General features: G+C 41.5%; 2 protein-coding genes across 2 annotated transcripts in view; one reads left to right on the plus strand and one right to left on the minus strand.

Annotated features, from left to right (window-relative positions):
• Positions 1–22,146, minus strand: part of LOC140227965 (uncharacterized) — a 79,913-nt gene that overhangs the window by 39,640 nt on the left and 18,127 nt on the right. The gene's annotated exons all lie outside the window — the stretch shown is intronic.
• Positions 11,412–15,154, plus strand: LOC140227967 (uncharacterized). The gene is made up of 5 exons (XM_072308350.1): positions 11,412–11,577; positions 12,621–12,737; positions 13,215–13,328; positions 14,088–14,200; positions 14,715–15,154. Exons 1-5 carry the CDS (start codon positions 11,412–11,414, stop codon positions 14,784–14,786), a joined length of 582 nt encoding a protein of 193 aa, XP_072164451.1. The 3' UTR covers positions 14,787–15,154.

Consider the following 22,146-nt stretch of genomic DNA (forward strand, 5'->3'; position numbering starts at 1 on the left):
AGATGTGAGAGCGCTAGTCCGATTATTGATGCTCTCTTTTGTCAAAGTACATGGGTAACACCTGTAGTTGAACGCATAACTTCTCGGCGGTGCCGCGCATGACATCAAAGGAGGGCTTTCGTTGCCTCTCCTTCTCTAGCACCTCACTGGTAGAGCAGCAAATCCACTTGCACTATTTGGACATATGAAACTCTGTCACAATCTGCCTATGAAGAATCGGTAGGTCTTTAAAAACTGTCCATAGCGTATGTATTTTATATATATTTCAAATAACAGCACGTTAAAACCACCCCCTTTTGGTGCATATTGGCTTTACACTCACTGCACTTCCGACATAAATACAACCCGAGAATGGCGTATGCATGTTCGTGGATTTATTGGAGAGTACAAGTTTACCAAAACAAAAAGTGCTTACCACATTACATAACATAGTTAATCATGATAACATTATAGGATTGTACACTTTATAGACGAGAAAGTAAAAACATGATCATACCAATGCTTGTTATACACAATTATACTTTCCGGTTTCAGGATTAGGTACTTTTACACCGACAAACAGAAATATTATCCAAGTAGTAAATGCTTTCAAACACGCCACTGCTATGTCTAACTCTGGAAGAACCCGGGTTTTCTCTCCGCAAATTTGTATTCATCTCATGACGAGCATCTGCACCGTGGAATACAACAACATATATACATGGCAGTGCTCTCTGCGTACGGGCCACCTACAGACAAGCACCCCGGATCCCGCCTTGCCTCTTAGGCCCTTGTCGGAGGACTCCCTGCATGGTAATCCGAGAAGTATCCCCATCGAGTATAACTACAATGGACTTCTCTGATTGACAGGCGAGCCCACTCAACTCGGAACCCACAAGCGCGTACAGACCCATATACAAAAGCCCCCTGCATCAGAAAAGTGCTCGGCACTAGTCACAGGCGGGCGCGTCCGTGACCCGCCGGCTTTCCTCACGGTGCCTCTTGATGCATAGATGGCCACAATAACAATTGTTAATAAAACAAACATTCCGAAATACACCCTTCCCTACGAGTTTGACATAACAAGTGGAAAACATTTCATGTACTGTATAAACTACATCTGCGCAGAGGCCCAGAAATGAACAATTTCCGCCATACGGGCACAGCCCGCCGCCAATGCGCAGGAGAGCGGTACAGCGGTAAAAGGGGGGATGCAATAAAGATCCACGTTACACATATTTTGTTGTTGTTGCTTTGCTATACACAACATTAATCTAGAAAGCACACATCGGAACAAGAGCTAGTTTACATCCATAGTAAAGGCATTTTATGACTATCTCTAGCCCCAGAAAACATTACAAAACATTTACTACCGAACATTGGAGTTATCGAACTCAAAACGATCTCATAGACTCCCATATCAATCTAATGAACACCTTTCATTACCAACCTCACTACCTGTGTCTATTTCAATTTGATTACTCTTTACATGTATTTGATATTTGTATGTCTTTGTCTCCTTCACTTTCTCTTCCTTCCGCGCCTAGAGCACTCTGCAGAGTGGATTTGGCGCTATATAAGTCATATCAATTATTAATTATTATCATATCAATTATCATGTCGACTATCCCGCTTCTGAGGTCTTTTAGAAATAGTGCTATGCCAACATCGGATAAGTGTATGCCGTCCTGTTTGTAAAGAGTGGCGTCATGATGTCGGATGGCTTGATGCGTAATAACAGGATCCCCTGCTTGCGGACAACATGCGCGTGTTCGCTTGTTCATAGCAAGGCGAATCCTATCAGCCCGATTCTGGTGGGAATCGGCAAAACGGGCGTATTTCCTCCTTGGCAGGATTTCTAACCAAACAATTATTGCTTCTGGAAGAAGTTGCTGCAATTTAAACATTGTCTCTGAGACCAGCTCCATCCGTGCTTTCTTCGGAAAAAACCCAATGTCAAATTCATGAAATTCTTCCGTCGAGATGTTTTCATTGCAACTGATTGACAGATTGCCCCACATCGACGTAAATAAGCACTGAATTGATCAGTGTTTTAGTAGTAGCCATTATAAAAAAATCATGGGCGTACATACTCGAGCAGGATTCGAACCTACGACCTCCTGATCACCGGACAGGCGTCATCTCCACTAGACCACCGAGCTTTCGCCCGACAGCAAGTGTTGGTTCTAATCCTTATAGCATGCAGCGGGTACTGCTTTGTTATTCAAATTCATGAAATTCTTCCGTCGAGATGTTTTCATTGCAACTGATTGACAGATTGCCCCACATCGACGTAAATAAGCACTGAATTGATCAGTGTTTTAGTAGTAGCCATGATAAAAAATCATGGGCGTACATACTCGAGCAGGATTCGAACCTACGACCTCCTGATCACCGGACAGGCGTCATCTCCACTAGACCACCGAGCTTTCGCCCGACAGCAAGTGTTGGTTCTAATCCTTATAGCATGCAGCGGGTACTGCTTTGTTATTCAAATTCATGAAATTCTTCCGTCGAGATGTTTTCATTGCAACTGATTGACAGATTGCCCCACATCGACGTAAATAAGCACTGAATTGATCAGTGTTTTAGTAGTAGCCATGATAAAAAATCATGGGCGTACATACTCGAGCAGGATTCGAACCTACGACCTCTTGATCACCGGACAGGCGTCATCTCCACTAGACCACCGAGCTTTCGCCCGACAGCAAGTGTTGGTTCTAATCCTTATAGCATGCAGCGGGTACTGCTTTGTTATTCAAATTCATGAAATTCTTCCGTCGAGATGTTTTCATTGCAACTGATTGACAGATTGCCCCACATCGACGTAAATAAGCACTGAATTGATCAGTGGTTTAGTAGTAGCCATGATAAAAAATCATGGGCGTACATACTCGAGCAGGATTCGAACCTACGACCTCCTGATCACCGGACAGGCGTCATCTCCACTAGACCACCGAGCTTTCGCCCGACAGCAAGTGTTGGTTCTAATCCTTATAGCATGCAGCGGGTACTGCTTTGTTATTCAAATTCATGAAATTCTTCCGTCGAGATGTTTTCATTGCAACTGATTGACAGATTGCCCCACATCGACGTAAATAAGCACTGAATTGATCAGTGTTTTAGTAGTAGCCATGATAAAAAATCATGGGCGTACATACTCGAGCAGGATTCGAACCTACGACCTCCTGATCACCGGACAGGCGTCATCTCCACTAGACCACCGAGCTTTCGCCCGACAGCAAGTGTTGGTTCTAATCCTTATAGCATGCAGCGGGTACTGCTTTGTTATTCAAATTCATGAAATTCTTCCGTCGAGATGTTTTCATTGCAACTGATTGACAGATTGCCCCACATCGACGTAAATAAGCACTGAATTGATCAGTGTTTTAGTAGTAGCCATGATAAAAAATCATGGGCGTACATACTCGAGCAGGATTCGAACCTACGACCTCCTGATCACCGGACAGGCGTCATCTCCACTAGACCACCGAGCTTTCGCCCGACAGCAAGTGTTGGTTCTAATCCTTATAGCATGCAGCGGGTACTGCTTTGTTATTCAAATTCATGAAATTCTTCCGTCGAGATGTTTTCATTGCAACTGATTGACAGATTGCCCCACATCGACGTAAATAAGCACTGAATTGATCAGTGTTTTAGTAGTAGCCATGATAAAAAATCATGGGCGTACATACTCGAGCAGGATTCGAACCTACGACCTCCTGATCACCGGACAGGCGTCATCTCCACTAGACCACCGAGCTTTCGCCCGACAGCAAGTGTTGGTTCTAATCCTTATAGCATGCAGCGGGTACTGCTTTGTTATTCAAATTCATGAAATTCTTCCGTCGAGATGTTTTCATTGCAACTGATTGACAGATTGCCCCACATCGACGTAAATAAGCACTGAATTGATCAGTGTTTTAGTAGTAGCCATGATAAAAAAAATCATGGGCGTACATACTCGAGCAGGATTCGAACCTACGACCTCCTGATCACCGGACAGGCGTCATCTCCACTAGACCACCGAGCTTTCGCCCGACAGCAAGTGTTGGTTCTAATCCTTATAGCATGCAGCGGGTACTGCTTTGTTATTCAAATTCATGAAATTCTTCCGTCGAGATGTTTTCATTGCAAGTGATTGACAGATTGCCCCACATCGACGTAAATAAGCACTGAATTGATCAGTGTTTTAGTAGTAGCCATGATAAAAAATCATGGGCGTACATACTCGAGCAGGATTCGAACCTACGACCTCCTGATCACCGGACAGGCGTCATCTCCACTAGACCACCGAGCTTTCGCCCGACAGCAAGTGTTGGTTCTAATCCTTATAGCATGCAGCGGGTACTGCTTTGTTATTCAAATTCATGAAATTCTTCCGTCGAGATGTTTTCATTGCAACTGATTGACAGATTGCCCCACATCGACGTAAATAAGCACTGAATTGATCAGTGTTTTAGTAGTAGCCATGATAAAAAATCATGGGCGTACATACTCGAGCAGGATTCGAACCTACGACCTCTTGATCACCGGACAGGCGTCATCTCCACTAGACCACCGAGCTTTCGCCCGACAGCAAGTGTTGGTTCTAATCCTTATAGCATGCAGCGGGTACTGCTTTGTTATTCAAATTCATGAAATTCTTCCGTCGAGATGTTTTCATTGCAACTGATTGACAGATTGCCCCACATCGACGTAAATAAGCACTGAATTGATCAGTGTTTTAGTAGTAGCCATGATAAAAAATCATGGGCGTACATACTCGAGCAGGATTCGAACCTACGACCTCCTGATCACCGGACAGGCGTCATCTCCACTAGACCACCGAGCTTTCGCCCGACAGCAAGTGTTGGTTCTAATCCTTATAACATGCAGCGGGTACTGCTTTGTTATTCAAATTCATGAAATTCTTCCGTCGAGATGTTTTCATTGCAACTGATTGACAGATTGCCCCACATCGACGTAAATAAGCACTGAATTGATCAGTGTTTTAGTAGTAGCCATGATAAAAAAATCATGGGCGTACATACTCGAGCAGGATTCGAACCTACGACCTCCTGATCACCGGACAGGCGTCATCTCCACTAGACCACCGAGCTTTCGCCCGACAGCAAGTGTTGGTTCTAATCCTTATAGCATGCAGCGGGTACTGCTTTGTTATTCAAATTCATGAAATTCTTCCGTCGAGATGTTTTCATTGCAACTGATTGACAGATTGCCCCACATCGACGTAAATAAGCACTGAATTGATCAGTGTTTTAGTAGTAGCCATGATAAAAAATCATGGGCGTACATACTCGAGCAGGATTCGAGTATGTACGCCCATGATTTTTTATCATGGCTACTACTAAAACACTGATCAATTCAGTGCTTATTTACGTCGATGTGGGGCAATCTGTCAATCAGTTGCAATGAAAACATCTCGACGGAAGAATTTCATGAATTTGAATAACAAAGCAGTACCCGCTGCATGCTATAAGGATTAGAACCAACACTTGCTGTCGGGCGAAAGCTCGGTGGTCTAGTGGAGATGACGCCTGTCCGGTGATCAGGAGGTCGTAGGTTCGAATCCTGCTCGAGTATGTACGCCCATGATTTTTTATCATGGCTACTACTAAAACACTGATCAATTCAGTGCTTATTTACGTCGATGTGGGGCAATCTGTCAATCAGTTGCAATGAAAACATCTCGACGGAAGAATTTCATGAATTTGAATAACAAAGCAGTACCCGCTGCATGCTATAAGGATTAGAACCAACACTTGCTGTCGGGCGAAAGCTCGGTGGTCTAGTGGAGATGACGCCTGTCCGGTGATCAGGAGGTCGTAGGTTCGAATCCTGCTCGAGTATGTACGCCCATGATTTTTTTTATCATGGCTACTACTAAAACACTGATCAATTCAGTGCTTATTTACGTCGATGTGGGGCAATCTGTCAATCAGTTGCAATGAAAACATCTCGACGGAAGAATTTCATGAATTTGAATAACAAAGCAGTACCCGCTGCATGCTATAAGGATTAGAACCAACACTTGCTGTCGGGCGAAAGCTCGGTGGTCTAGTGGAGATGACGCCTGTCCGGTGATCAGGAGGTCGTAGGTTCGAATCCTGCTCGAGTATGTACGCCCATGATTTTTTATCATGGCTACTACTAAAACACTGATCAATTCAGTGCTTATTTACGTCGATGTGGGGCAATCTGTCAATCAGTTGCAATGAAAACATCTCGACGGAAGAATTTCATGAATTTGAATAACAAAGCAGTACCCGCTGCATGCTATAAGGATTAGAACCAACACTTGCTGTCGGGCGAAAGCTCGGTGGTCTAGTGGAGATGACGCCTGTCCGGTGATCAGGAGGTCGTAGGTTCGAATCCTGCTCGAGTATGTACGCCCATGATTTTTTATCATGGCTACTACTAAAACACTGATCAATTCAGTGCTTATTTACGTCGATGTGGGGCAATCTGTCAATCAGTTGCAATGAAAACATCTCGACGGAAGAATTTCATGAATTTGAATAACAAAGCAGTACCCGCTGCATGCTATAAGGATTAGAACCAACACTTGCTGTCGGGCGAAAGCTCGGTGGTCTAGTGGAGATGACGCCTGTCCGGTGATCAGGAGGTCGTAGGTTCGAATCCTGCTCGAGTATGTACGCCCATGATTTTTTATCATGGCTACTACTAAAACACTGATCAATTCAGTGCTTATTTACGTCGATGTGGGGCAATCTGTCAATCAGTTGCAATGAAAACATCTCGACGGAAGAATTTCATGAATTTGAATAACAAAGCAGTACCCGCTGCATGCTATAAGGATTAGAACCAACACTTGCTGTCGGGCGAAAGCTCGGTGGTCTAGTGGAGATGACGCCTGTCCGGTGATCAGGAGGTCGTAGGTTCGAATCCTGCTCGAGTATGTACGCCCATGATTTTTTTTATCATGGCTACTACTAAAACACTGATCAATTCAGTGCTTATTTACGTCGATGTGGGGCAATCTGTCAATCAGTTGCAATGAAAACATCTCGACGGAAGAATTTCATGAATTTGAATAACAAAGCAGTACCCGCTGCATGCTATAAGGATTAGAACCAACACTTGCTGTCGGGCGAAAGCTCGGTGGTCTAGTGGAGATGACGCCTGTCCGGTGATCAGGAGGTCGTAGGTTCGAATCCTGCTCGAGTATGTACGCCCATGATTTTTTATCATGGCTACTACTAAAACACTGATCAATTCAGTGCTTATTTACGTCGATGTGGGGCAATCTGTCAATCAGTTGCAATGAAAACATCTCGACGGAAGAATTTCATGAATTTGAATAACAAAGCAGTACCCGCTGCATGCTATAAGGATTAGAACCAACACTTGCTGTCGGGCGAAAGCTCGGTGGTCTAGTGGAGATGACGCCTGTCCGGTGATCAGGAGGTCGTAGGTTCGAATCCTGCTCGAGTATGTACGCCCATGATTTTTTATCATGGCTACTACTAAAACACTGATCAATTCAGTGCTTATTTACGTCGATGTGGGGCAATCTGTCAATCAGTTGCAATGAAAACATCTCGACGGAAGAATTTCATGAATTTGAATAACAAAGCAGTACCCGCTGCATGCTATAAGGATTAGAACCAACACTTGCTGTCGGGCGAAAGCTCGGTGGTCTAGTGGAGATGACGCCTGTCCGGTGATCAGGAGGTCGTAGGTTCGAATCCTGCTCGAGTATGTACGCCCATGATTTTTTATCATGGCTACTACTAAAACACTGATCAATTCAGTGCTTATTTACGTCGATGTGGGGCAATCTGTCAATCAGTTGCAATGAAAACATCTCGACGGAAGAATTTCATGAATTTGAATAACAAAGCAGTACCCGCTGCATGCTATAAGGATTAGAACCAACACTTGCTGTCGGGCGAAAGCTCGGTGGTCTAGTGGAGATGACGCCTGTCCGGTGATCAGGAGGTCGTAGGTTCGAATCCTGCTCGAGTATGTACGCCCATGATTTTTTTATCATGGCTACTACTAAAACACTGATCAATTCAGTGCTTATTTACGTCGATGTGGGGCAATCTGTCAATCAGTTGCAATGAAAACATCTCGACGGAAGAATTTCATGAATTTGAATAACAAAGCAGTACCCGCTGCATGCTATAAGGATTAGAACCAACACTTGCTGTCGGGCGAAAGCTCGGTGGTCTAGTGGAGATGACGCCTGTCCGGTGATCAGGAGGTCGTAGGTTCGAATCCTGCTCGAGTATGTACGCCCATGATTTTTTATCATGGCTACTACTAAAACACTGATCAATTCAGTGCTTATTTACGTCGATGTGGGGCAATCTGTCAATCAGTTGCAATGAAAACATCTCGACGGAAGAATTTCATGAATTTGAATAACAAAGCAGTACCCGCTGCATGCTATAAGGATTAGAACCAACACTTGCTGTCGGGCGAAAGCTCGGTGGTCTAGTGGAGATGACGCCTGTCCGGTGATCAGGAGGTCGTAGGTTCGAATCCTGCTCGAGTATGTACGCCCATGATTTTTTATCATGGCTACTACTAAAACACTGATCAATTCAGTGCTTATTTACGTCGATGTGGGGCAATCTGTCAATCAGTTGCAATGAAAACATCTCGACGGAAGAATTTCATGAATTTGAATAACAAAGCAGTACCCGCTGCATGCTATAAGGATTAGAACCAACACTTGCTGTCGGGCGAAAGCTCGGTGGTCTAGTGGAGATGACGCCTGTCCGGTGATCAGGAGGTCGTAGGTTCGAATCCTGCTCGAGTATGTACGCCCATGATTTTTTATCATGGCTACTACTAAAACACTGATCAATTCAGTGCTTATTTACGTCGATGTGGGGCAATCTGTCAATCAGTTGCAATGAAAACATCTCGACGGAAGAATTTCATGAATTTGAATAACAAAGCAGTACCCGCTGCATGCTATAAGGATTAGAACCAACACTTGCTGTCGGGCGAAAGCTCGGTGGTCTAGTGGAGATGACGCCTGTCCGGTGATCAGGAGGTCGTAGGTTCGAATCCTGCTCGAGTATGTACGCCCATGATTTTTTATCATGGCTACTACTAAAACACTGATCAATTCAGTGCTTATTTACGTCGATGTGGGGCAATCTGTCAATCAGTTGCAATGAAAACATCTCGACGGAAGAATTTCATGAATTTGAATAACAAAGCAGTACCCGCTGCATGCTATAAGGATTAGAACCAACACTTGCTGTCGGGCGAAAGCTCGGTGGTCTAGTGGAGATGACGCCTGTCCGGTGATCAGGAGGTCGTAGGTTCGAATCCTGCTCGAGTATGTACGCCCATGATTTTTTATCATGGCTACTACTAAAACACTGATCAATTCAGTGCTTATTTACGTCGATGTGGGGCAATCTGTCAATCAGTTGCAAACCCAATGTCGTTTGTACCCGCGTGGATGATGACGTGTGACAAGTTGCAGAAGTGCTGAGACGAAAGAATCGATTCCAGCCTGCTATGAACCTGGCCGAGTCGAAGCCCCCTATAGGCCTATCCTCTCCATTGGACTGGAGCCCGCTGCCTCATTGCTTGGACTCCCTCTCGACTGGCGAATATCCCGGCCCAGTACGCTACGAGTCCCCAACTACCAGGATCGTACGCCGGCCTCGCCTGCCTGCAAAACAAAGAAAACTATCACCCGGCAGCGTCTAGCTCAACCAAATATTTGCATCACCCGGCAGCGTCTAGCTCAACCAAATATTTGCTCTATGTGCCCAAGCCTTTGTACATAGTAAAATTCGTCGGCGACCATCCGAACCGTCGTATATGTCAAAATTCGGTAAATTTTTCGAATTTCAGATTTTGCCGTTTTAAGAAAGCCCAGCACACACTCTTTCTACTCACAAAATTTTGAAGCCGGATTATGTGTTTTTAACAGAGAAATTTGATATACGTCATTTTGCCTGAACGCGAATTGGCTGAAGGCGTTCATCCGAACCGACGTATCGCTATACGTCGGTTCGGGTGGGCGCGAATCTACGAGTCGCGTTCAGAGAAGGTGTCGTATCGCCAGAACTGGCAGAAGCAGACGATGGAGCGTCAACCGGACCCTCCCCAGGACCGGTGAGTTTTGTAATGTGTAGCTATGAAATCATGCAATTTCAAATAAAATGAACAGACCCAAGCAAGTTCTATCCGTAAGATTGTCACTTGTCAAGATAAATACGCAGATTGTCATGAGTTTTCCAAAATATTTCGTTTTGTCGTTAGGTGTAGTCCCGTGTATAGATAAATATGTGAGTACAAAGGGATACTCTATATAGGGCCTAGTAGGGTTTAAATCACAGACCCTTTAGTCTAGAAAAACAACGTTCACAATGTTCTCGTTGAGTTGGCTTTATGTGCTTATGGTCCATATATGGACCTCATACGTAGTGGGTGTGGACAGTGCCAAACTGTTAACACTTCAGGGTGAGTTGTTTGGGAATTACCACAAAACGTACGAGATTACTGAATTAGTGAATACTAGACGAGTCTAACAAGTTAGGTAGTCACAGCCAACAACTTAGAGCCGCTAATCGCTGGTTCATCATTGAGTGTAGGGCCCTAGAGTTCTGATGATAGGTTCTATACTTACTTATATATCTATGGCCGATTCAGCCCCAAGCTTGCAAACAAACACAAAGAAAAACACCCAAATCTGAGTGTAATATATCTCATGTGAATTTTCCAATTGATGTAAGCCAAGGATCTAGTAGAAGGGCCTATACTGGCTATAGTAAAAATGAATAATTTTACCAACGTCTGTAAATTTATCTGATACTAGTATTCCTAGGACTCAAGGTGTAGGATTAAATTATGCTGGCCCATAAATACATGTGTGTTGTTCAGAGATCTAGCCAACTGCAAATGCTTTGTACGGTACCGGTACTGACTACGATATGTTTTTATCGCATGCATTTTTATGTCGCTGTGAGTGCCAAGTCTCCATAATATTGAAATCACTGCAATGAAGGTTTTAGTGTGTTAACAGGCCAGAGGGCAGTACTTGAGTAAGCCCCTCCTGTGATATCTAATAGTAATACGCTGATGTTCCACTAATAATTAAAATAGGCTATAGGTGCTCACACATTCTAGAGAGTAGTTTTGCAGCACCATAAGCACAGGGAATCATATAATATGAGTTGAATTGTGCTTTTGCATTTTTATGATCAGTATAAATAGACCACTAGATAGGCTTGAGGTAAAACATTTCTGCTAAAATTAAACATATTTTTTTAATACACTTGTAGTGAATGTGTTTGTTTTTGTTTGTTACAGGTCTTTGTCCTCAGGGAAACCAACAGATGTTGAAGTCCTTGGGTACGAGGAATACCGTAGTTGTTGATCAGCTGAAATTCAGAAAGGGCAGCTTCCCACGACTTGGAGTTCGTGTGTCAATGCGATGGCACAGGAAACTGTGGAAAAGAACAGTTACTGCTGTGTATGGGGGAGAGAATTCTGAAAGCAGTAGCGATGATGGAAACACAAGCACCGCAGACGGCAGTGACGAAGATGATACTCCTGATTATGACGATGATGACAACATTTACCTGGCGAAATTAGGTAAGATTGAGCGCACACAAATGAATACATACTTGTAGTAAAAAGTATGGACAGTATACAGTGTGTGTGTTTATTCAATGCCTCTAGGTAACCTCATAACTGTGCTGCAATGTTAGAAGTAGCTTACTCCATACTACATGAATGCATTTAAGTAGTGCCTGGTATACTGTACGAGCTGAAATTTTCGCGGTGGTTTTATTTTCGCGAATTTCGCGAATCGCCTTTGAATCGCGAAAATAACAACACGCGAAAATAACAATGCGCAAATAACTAAGTTAGACCCTCGCAACCGCGAAATTAACAACAAGCGAAAATGTCCTCGAAGGAACAATTCGCGAAAATATCTGTACGCGAAAATTTCAGCTCGTACAGTATTAGGTTTTCATGGTGTCAACTCATATACAGCACAACCTGGTATACCGTGTTTTCAAAATAAAGACATGAGCGTGTACTTGTGTAGCCTTAATTCATGTTTATTAGTGTTATGCCTGAAAAAAAAAAGAAACTTTAATGAACAGATTAGACCTTCTATCAGTATCTTTTCTTTTTCTGTGTCACATCTGCTTGTATTTTGTGTTAGTTACTTTTTCCAATTTCATAATGCCCTTGTTTTGCTGCAAAACTGAAGATCTATGTGTGTAGCCAGCAAGGCTGAGTTTAAAAAATGTTGACTTGCTGACCTCATTCGGGTGCCCTATAGTAACAAAAGAGTTTGTAAGCCTATTAGCAAATGCTAGTTTTGTGCCTCACTTCCAATGATGTTTTTGTATTTTTCATAAGCACATGCAATTGACTGTGGAAAGAGGATGCATGTACCGCTTGACTGCTTTTGCATTTAATGCAGATCACCAGTCTATCCGATCTCTGCTGATGGGCAAAAATAAAACTCTTGTTTGTGGACATTTACATAGGGCTATCTGAAAAATGTGTTATTAAAAGGTTAATCTTAATTTTTTTAAAAAATAAATTCAACTTATAAAAAAATATGATATCAACAGTGAAAAATATATGCGCTGTGTATATTTTGTTTTCCTCATTTACAGTTGGCATCAAAAAGGACATCAGCTGCATTCCAGAGATACCAAAGCTAGCATTGAACAGTGAAGGAGCACCGTTAGATCCATCCCAGCAGAATGTCAGCTCTGACCAACTTCTCAATGGTGAGTATTTGTAAAGCCTTAATCTTGTTCAGAAACCCAAGCAGATATGGTTGAATCAATCTTGTTGGAATACCAATTAGTAATCCAGATTAAATTATGCTATTGCTGTCATAATAGCAAATAAAAAGAATGACAGCAACAATACACAAGCAAAGAATGTAGCATCCTGGCTACCATGTACCAGTATTTTTTGCAGTTGTCAGGGGTGGGTCCAGGAATTCTGCAAATTGGGGGGGGGGGGGGACCACACGCACATCCTCCAGTTTTTCTCTGTTGATTCTTTTTGTTTTATTTTAAAAAGGACATCTTAAACCCCATGTGTCCCCGCATGGATCCACCATGGGTTGTAATCTGGATGACATTTTGTCCTTTGAAAGAAATCATAAAGTCAATCTTTCAATAAATATGATTTTTAAAAAATGTAATATCTATGCACCATTTGTATTTTGTTTTTCTTTTTGTTTTCTTCATTTCCAGTTGGCATCACCAAGGACATGGACTGCATTCACGAGATACAAATACCAGAATTGAACAACGAAGCACCATCAGACCCATCCCAGCAAAATGTCAGCTCTGACCAACCTCTCACTGGTGAGTATTTGTAAAGCCTTAATCTTGTTGGAAAACCCAACCAGATATTGCTGCATTAATCTTGTTGGGATATCCATTAGTAATTACGATTAAATGATGCTATTGCTGTCTTATACACTTTAATAGCAATTAAAAAGATGACATAAAATACACACAAGCAAAGAATGTAGCATCCTGGCTACCATGTACCAGTGTTTTATGCAGTTGTCAGGGGTGGGCCCAGGAATTCTGTGAAAGTTGGGGGGGGGGGAGGGGGACATGCATGTCCTCCAGTTTTTCTGTTTATTTCTTTTGTTAAAAAAAAAGACAAAAATAAAGGGTATCTTACACCCGATGTGCCCCACATGAATTAACCACTTGTTGCAATCTGGATGACATGTTATCCTTCTTGTCATATTGTAGCAAACAAGATTAATGATATGGGTAACACACAACTGGAGAATGTAGCTTGTCTGGCAATTGTACCTGGACCTTCCAAGCAGAGTGATAATCTATGAGCAATTCTCAAATGAGGATGCGTGTACCGTTTGACTGCTTTCGCATTAATGCAGATCACCAGTCTGTCCGATCTCTGCTGATGGGCAAAAAAAACTCTTGTTTGTGGACATTTCCAAAGGGCTATCTGAAAATTGTGCTATTAAAAGGTTAGTCTTAGTCAAAGAAATTATAAAGTCAATCTTTCAATAAATATGATGGAAACAAATGAAATGTTTGTGCACCATGTGTATTTGTTTTTCTTTTTGTTTTCTTCATTTCCAGTTGGCATCACCAAGGACATTGACTGCATTCAAGAGATACCAATGCTAGTATTGAACAATGAAGCACTGTCAGATCCATCCCGCAGAATGTCAGCTCTGACCAACTTCTCACTGGTGAGTGTTTGTAAAGCACTTAATCTAATTGGGAAACCCAGCCAGATATTGCTGACTCAATCTTGTTGGATTAAGCAGTAGTAATCCGGATTAAATGATGCTATTGCTGTCATATACAATAACAAATAAAAAGAATGACATCAACTATACACAAGCATAGAATGTAGCATCCTGGCTAATATGTACCATTATTTTTTATTTTTTATTTTTTTGCAGTTGTCAGGGGTGGGTCCAGGAATTCTGTAAAGTGTGTGTGTGTGGGGGGGGGGGGAGGGGAACCACACGCACGTCCTCCAGTTTTTTCTGTTGATTTTTTGTTTAAAAAAACAAAAACGATAAGGGCATCTTACACCCCATATGTCCACCCATGGATCCACCACGAGTTGTAATCTGGATGACATCTTGTCCTTTCAAAGAAATGATGAATTCAGTCTTTAAATAAACATGATAATACAAATGTAATATTTATGCACCATGTGTATCTTGTTTTTCTTTTTGTTTTCTTCATTTCCAGTTGGCATCACCAAGGACATGGACTGCATTCAAGAGATACCAATACACACTTTGTACCAGAATTGAACAATGAAGCACCATCAGATCCATCCCAGCAAAATATCAGCTCTGACCAACTTCTCACTAATTACTAGTATTGCTTGCCTATGGTGCCTACAGTTGTTTGTGCATGCAAAAGCAATTTAGTCTATGTATTCAAATTTTTGATGATTTATCACTCAGCACTATCTCCCCACCACAATTCGCCATGTTATGATTTGTCTATTCTATAGCTATCAAATATTCTATGATATCGTAATAAGCTTTGATATTTCTTTAACAATAAATGTCAACAATAATTGTCATATTTTTTCATGTAAAAGATGTACATGTAACAGCTTTATTCCTCCTTCCAAATGTGATTTGATTTCTGTAGGACCATTGCGTCAATATTACTGTTATATCGAAATGAAAGTACAATCACAAACATGCACATAATAAGAACTCATATCATACTGATTTTTTTAGCCCTAAGACCTGAGTTATCAGAGATTCACTAATATTAGGAGGAAGTTGGCCCTCTGCTTTAAGCCATTTCCATCTAATGAATGTTTCAGAATGTATTTCAATATAAACTGTATTGTGTACAATTTTCTCAGGTTAAAATCGGTTTAACAATTAATTTAGATCAATATTTATTTTACCAAAGACATCTTGATTTGTACATTTAAAAATTTTCGAGGAAATGTAACCATTGTATTAAAGGACATGTTCATTATCAATGAATTTAAATCAATATTTATTTTACAGTACCACAGACATCTTGATCAATCTGTAAATGTAAAAGTTTTTAATGAAATTTGACCATTGTATTTAAAGACATGTTCATTCCTTTTCTTTTCTTTTTGGATGTGAGATATTGATTGATTTTGAAATAAATATTGCTGCATTTTGATGCAGCGTTGTCTAGACTCACTTTCTTTGTGTTTTTTTTTTTCTCTCTTCTATGTACTGGGATCTCATATCATGAGGAAATCATAATATTATGCACACTAAAATGTCAGCATATCAATTGGAAGTGAAATGATATTCATAGTATTACATGTACTTGAATATCATTTAAGTCTGTAGGGGTCTGTAGGACAATACACCTTTATCATTTGTGTGAACAAGTACAATCCATGTTTGTGTGTGTAGATGTTTCTGTGTAGAAAATTAATTTGCATCTGTTTCAGAGTCCTGAACGTATATTTTATATATAATATATAAAAAACAATAATGTGAGACAGACGTGTGGCTAAGTAAATTTTTTGCTTGTTATTTCTGATGAGCAAGCTGATAATTGAGTTTTACCCAACAGAATGATCATGAATTATGTCTGCCATGCATGTGGTCTGGTTTAAAGCTGTAAAAGAAAATCTTTATTCATGGGTTCAAATGTACAGTATCCATCATGGCAGCTTAGAAAGAATGAAAGTTAGGTCATTACAGTCATGATTGCGACATGAATTATCACAAAGAATAGCAAGGCTTGGATGTGTGATTTTGGTTTTTGTTTGTAGTATTGGAGAGTAGGAGAGAGGGTTAAAGCGTGGCAAGGGAAAGAGAAGAAGTGGAGGAGAGCAATGAGAAGATGAAATGAGAGGAAAAAGAAGAGGCAGGCTGCAATGAAAAGGCAATAATTTCATAAGCTCCACCTCTTGCACAATACATGTATAACCACTTTTTGCCTGATACAAATTAGATACAAACTGATCAAAGATAATGTGTCCTAAACATGGAGTGGGTTTTTTGATTGTTTGTTTGTTTGTTGGTTTGTTTTTTACATCAAAGGAACACTCGTCTGATTCCTGAAGCGTAATTCATGGGAAAAAACAAACAAACAAACAATCTGCAGAGGAACCTCCCCATTCCCCCACCAGTGTTTCATCATGCATGTCAAAACTAGACCTTGGACGTATTTGTACTACATCTTATGAAATTATGACACTGCATAGTTGCATTCACACAAAAATATGCACGAAATCACTCGTTTTATAGATAAATACCAAGTAACTATGCATACCGCATACACGCGCGTGTTATAAGAATAGGATACGACGGTTCGGAGGTCGCACTCTCGGTACGCGCGTTCAGCAAACTGACGTATCACCCCGATACGTCAGTTCGGATGACCGCGCGTACTGAGAGTGCGATCTCCGAACCGTCGTATACCTGTTTTTCGAGTCTTCCTGTGCGGAGGCCTTTCTTTTGTGAACGTAGCATTAGTTTTATTCATAAATGATTTTAGATACATATATTATACGAATCGTCTGGAATTTGCCTTTCTTTTCATATAAAAAGATCGGGAATAAAAGCAAGAAATTTCTTCACACTAGACTTCAAAGGACCCCCAAACTTCAAACGCGTTTTTCTCGAAAACGTGTTCTCGCACACCGCTGACAGATACGACGGTTCGGATGGTCGCCGACGAATTGTCCATACTTTTCGACATAATTCACAATTTCTAAGCTGGGTTAACCCTGCTAAACTGGGTTAATCATACTTGAACTGTCTATAATCTAACATGTTAATTTACAAAAGTTTATGTGCTCAAACTGAATGTTATAGCGAGCAAGACCCTCGTTCCTCAGCATACCACAGTATATACCAACATAACAAAAACATATCCACTATTTTAGTAACTATAGCAACATGAAGCTACGAACATAACTGTCCCCAACATGACGTAAGGGACTATTGTGCCCCTACCAAATTTATGCGAATGTAACGTTTATGTGTATTTGTCACCCAGCGCCCCATCTGCTGGATTACCTGCTAGTCAAAACCCGCTACTGCCGCCGCCGTGGCAGCACATATTCGGAATGAGTGGGAGGTGAAACGCGACTCTAGTGCGCCAGCCATAGCCGGGAAAACGGGCAGCAGATCTAACGACGTCCATATACTTGAACAACTCTCTCGCCCGGGAACCGTGTCTCTCGGTATACACTGATGCGTATACAGTGAAGGCACTAGTTCACTGCTCTATGGTGGTAATTCGTGGGACTTTGCGCTGCGGCTGTAGTTGTAGTGCAGCACTAGCCCCGGAGACCGCGCCGCAAGGCGCGGTCCTGGCGGCTACCTCGCAGCTGAGCGGGAGCAAAAATCACGAATAACTCCATTGCCACATTCACGGCGACTTCACAAATAAAGCACGGCTAAATTTCTATCATAAACACAGTGACAATAAAAAATGAAATATGCATTACATTTTCGATTTGGTTCTTCTCAACCATTTATCTAAAAACTGCAAAATTTTCCACATTTTTAGGAGTAATAAGCGGCCTGCCCTAGTGCAACAGTGGAAAGACTTGCTGCTATATCCATTAGTACGCATCTACGCATGCGTGAACAATGACGTCAACGTTACGGACGCTCAAGGATATGAATGATGCACCATCGCACGGTGCATATAAGGTGAAATGAATATGCATCATGTAGCCAGCAATACAGCTGTCAATGCACTGCACTGCATGCATGCTGTGCGCATGTGCAAGTGGTTGTGAGTTTTAGTGAGCATCGGTGAGCTGAAGATATTCGCCTTGTAAGACAACATTTTCTGCATCATAAGCAATGAAATGCATCAGTCACCCAAATGAATCATTTAGGTTTAATCGACCCATGTAAGTAATCCTAGTAGTTTTTGTTGAAAAATTAAGAAAATATAGCGCCGAAACGGCACCGTTTTGTACAACTCCTCGATCTGAATGCGAAAAACGGCGCAGCCCCAACGCTGCACGTTGGGGCTGGTCGCAGTTAGTGCAGCACCTGAGTATAGGGGTTTGATCACTTTGAATCGGGGCATTCTTGAATAAACAACCCAAATCTACAAACTCGCCCTTCCATATCTTTTCTTTGGTCGATATGGGAACCGTTGAACCTAGCTCTTCCCTAGGTGTCGACATCAGGGGAGGCTTCGGAATCCAGTGTCTGACGACTGACCCTGTTCATCGTCCTCGATCCCAGGCATTTCATTAACCTTATGTGCGGTCACCGTAGGCCAAGGCACTTAGAAGCCCTTCATTACTTGGGTACTCGCCGTTATCGCCGACCGCGCCACCCATGTCCTGCTCAGGCTGGGCCGTCACATGAGCTCTCCCGGCCGCCTGCCCCGTAGCACGGTCCTCCGTCTGCACCCTGTAGTCCAGCTGCCCAACAGCGGAACTTGCGCCGGGGCCCCGGCTGGTATTGCGAGGACACTGGAGGGGGAGTAGTCGTTCCTTCCCGGCGTGTACTGGGTGCGGGAGCATTCTGAGCAATCCTCCTTGCTCTTGTCGGTACCGGAGGAGCGCTGCCCGATGCTGCAGCCCGTGAAGTTTTCCGCTGCGAATGTTTTGGCCTGTGCTTTGGCATCTTGGAAATTCCACTGCCTCTGATCGTAGCAAGAGTTGACGATTTTGTATCCGAATGAATAGCTCTATACAATAATTTATAGGCCATGGGGTGAAGCTAACAAAGAGGCTTAGAAAATGGGTTTCGTTCCAGCAACACTGGCACTACTTTCTGAATGCGGAAATGTGATGTTTTGTACATCCTAAATATACTGTAAAAAGTTCTCCTCGAAATATCCTGTAGTTTTTGCGAAAATCCATATTTTACAAACTACGACCAGCAGCCCAATACACATATCGTAATGGGGCTGCGGATTGTAGCATTTAGGATCATGACAGGGCAGTATCGCGGACAATGTCAACCTTTAATCGAAAGAAAATTCTTCAATTTGAAGACTTACAAGTAAGCTTGACGTATTGACAACAGGGTTCGTGCAAGGTTTGGTTCTACAAATAGTCATTTTCTGTTCGAATTGATGACTTAATATGACTTCGTCGAGAGGAATCTGGGAGAGCTACGCTGAATTGACGGTCAGCGCAGGCGCACACATCACTGCGCACAAATTTCGAATCCATTGACTGGATATAGATGTCTGTGTGCGCATGCGCTGGCCGTCAATTCAGTGTAGCTCTCCCAGGTTCCTCTCGACCGAGTCACATTTAGTCATCAATTTGAACAGAAAGGAACTATTTGCAGAAGCAAACCGTGCACGAACTCTGTTATCAATACTTCAAATTTATTAATAAGTCTTCAAATTGAACAATTTCCTCCGATTTTAAGTTGATATTTGTCCGCGATATTACACCGTCATGTTCCTGTATGCTACAGTTCACAGCCCCATGACGCTATGCGTATGGTACTGCTGGCCGCAGTTGTGCGTATGGGGCTGCTAGCCGCAGTTAGTTCCCATAGTGTTTCTAAGCTGAAATGCATATACACATTTCTAAAGCACTGCTTTTAGCAATATACCTAGAAAAAGGTGAAGTTTTGGTTTAATAGTTGCATTATATCTCATGTTTCAGCTTTTCCTGATGCTGGCTATGCAAAGGAGGACAAGAGCAAAGTGGTTCGAGACCATGAGAGAGAGCACTGACTGACCGTCAGAGGTCAAGGCAAATGCCTTATATTCTGTTCAAAGACATGTTATTAATCAAATGACTAATCATTCAAGGCAAAAAAAAAGAAAAAAAATTCAGTGCGTTTGTTTGTGTGTGTGTCCGCGTGCATGTGGGAGAATCTTATTGTACACACACACACACACACACACCCTCACATGCACACACACATACGCACACACATAGTTATGAAGATTCAATATACCCAAGTGTATTGAAATATCATTCTACATGCCTTGGCCATTTATCACATCAGCATTATAAAAAAGATTATCATAAACATGAACACACACAATGATATAATACATGTATTGACTAGTGCATTACACATACACAGGTGCATAAAAACACTGACATATTGTATACACTCACACGCACACATACAAACTCATTTACACACATGAGACATTACTATTAAACAGATCATATTGTTTATCAGTAAACATGTTTTTCTTTTCTTCTTCTTCTTCTTAAGAAGCTTTAATATATTTAGATCACATAGCAATCACATTGTTCATGAAATATTATACAGTACTTTAGAAAATTTAATCTTCATAAAATTTCCTGAAGTTTTCATTGCTATCATTAGGTTACAACATGGTGGGACACTACCTCCTTTCATGTAAGATAGCTCAAAATGATAATCAGTCAAATTTTCTAGCTTTAATAAATTTCCTGGAACATTCCATGGTCCAACTATCCTTGAAAGGGTGTAAAAGTTTTGAAAAATGCCAGTATATGAAATAAAGGCAAATTTATAGTTTACCCATTCATGAGTGAAAACTGTTGTATTCTGTATTGGAGGCAATGTGTACCTGAAAATCTTGGAGAGAATAAAACAGGTTTGGCATTAAAAATTATGATAACATTGCAATTAACTTCCAATATCAGAGGATCTGTGCAAACCTGACTCAACTTATGCACAATTTTCATTTGGCTGGTATTAGTTTTAGCAAACTGATTTTGTACTCACACCTACATTGTACTGACCTTTCTACATGAACATTCTGTTTCAGTATTAATAAAAGTTACTTTTTTTTCCAGAGTGGGAGAAACAAATTTTAATTGTAGTCATTCAATTTTATGTAAAAAAAAAAAAAAACACTTAGGAAGACATCTTTGTTCTTAGAATAATTCAACCCTAATCAAATCATAATAGTGGGCAGAAATGTTTGCTACATGGCGAATAATCACATACTGAGGCAAGGAGTCAAAACATGTTGCATAAACACTGGCATTCAAAATACAGGAAACAATCTGTATTACAAGATATTTTATCATGCACAACTTTGGTAAGATGTCAATTCTTGAATATTAATAACATTGACCAAAGCATTGGTGCACTATACAGTACATTCTGTTGTTTCTGAACTTTGCACTGAAGTTCTTTGTGTATGTGTGTGAATGTTTCAGTGGTGTATATATTGCTCCATTTTATCATGGACAACTTATAGTAACATGACAATGTTTTCATGCTTCAATATTAATCATATTGACCTATTTCCCTTGGCAAGTACTGAGCAGGTTGACTCTGTTGCAAATGGTGCATTTTACAGGCAACACAGCAGAACCTGAAGAGCTTCCAGAAGAAAATCTTGATCTTGATGTGAGCATCTTAGGGGAGGAAACAGATGCTCCTGCTGACGGACCAGGCTCCTCCTTCAGCTTTCGTTTCCTAGCGAGATTCAGGCGTTTGCTATCAATAAATCTCTTGTAGCACGTTTCATGGAATCCTATTTAATACAATGGAGAAATGAATAGCAATGATCAGCCGTTGGACTTTGTTAGGGAGAAAAAAGGCTAAACGCTAGGGGGAGGGGTTGAACATTACACTCAATATATTATTAAATATACGGTAGACTATTGACTGCCAATATTTTAATCTTGTAATTACCAATAGGCCCTAGTACTGTGCCAGGTATCAGATTAACCATGGCAAATTAATCATTAACAACTCATGATCATTGT

This window comes from Diadema setosum, chromosome 4, assembly GCF_964275005.1.
Source record: "Diadema setosum chromosome 4, eeDiaSeto1, whole genome shotgun sequence".
Taxonomy (NCBI): Eukaryota; Metazoa; Echinodermata; class Echinoidea; order Diadematoida; family Diadematidae; genus Diadema; species Diadema setosum.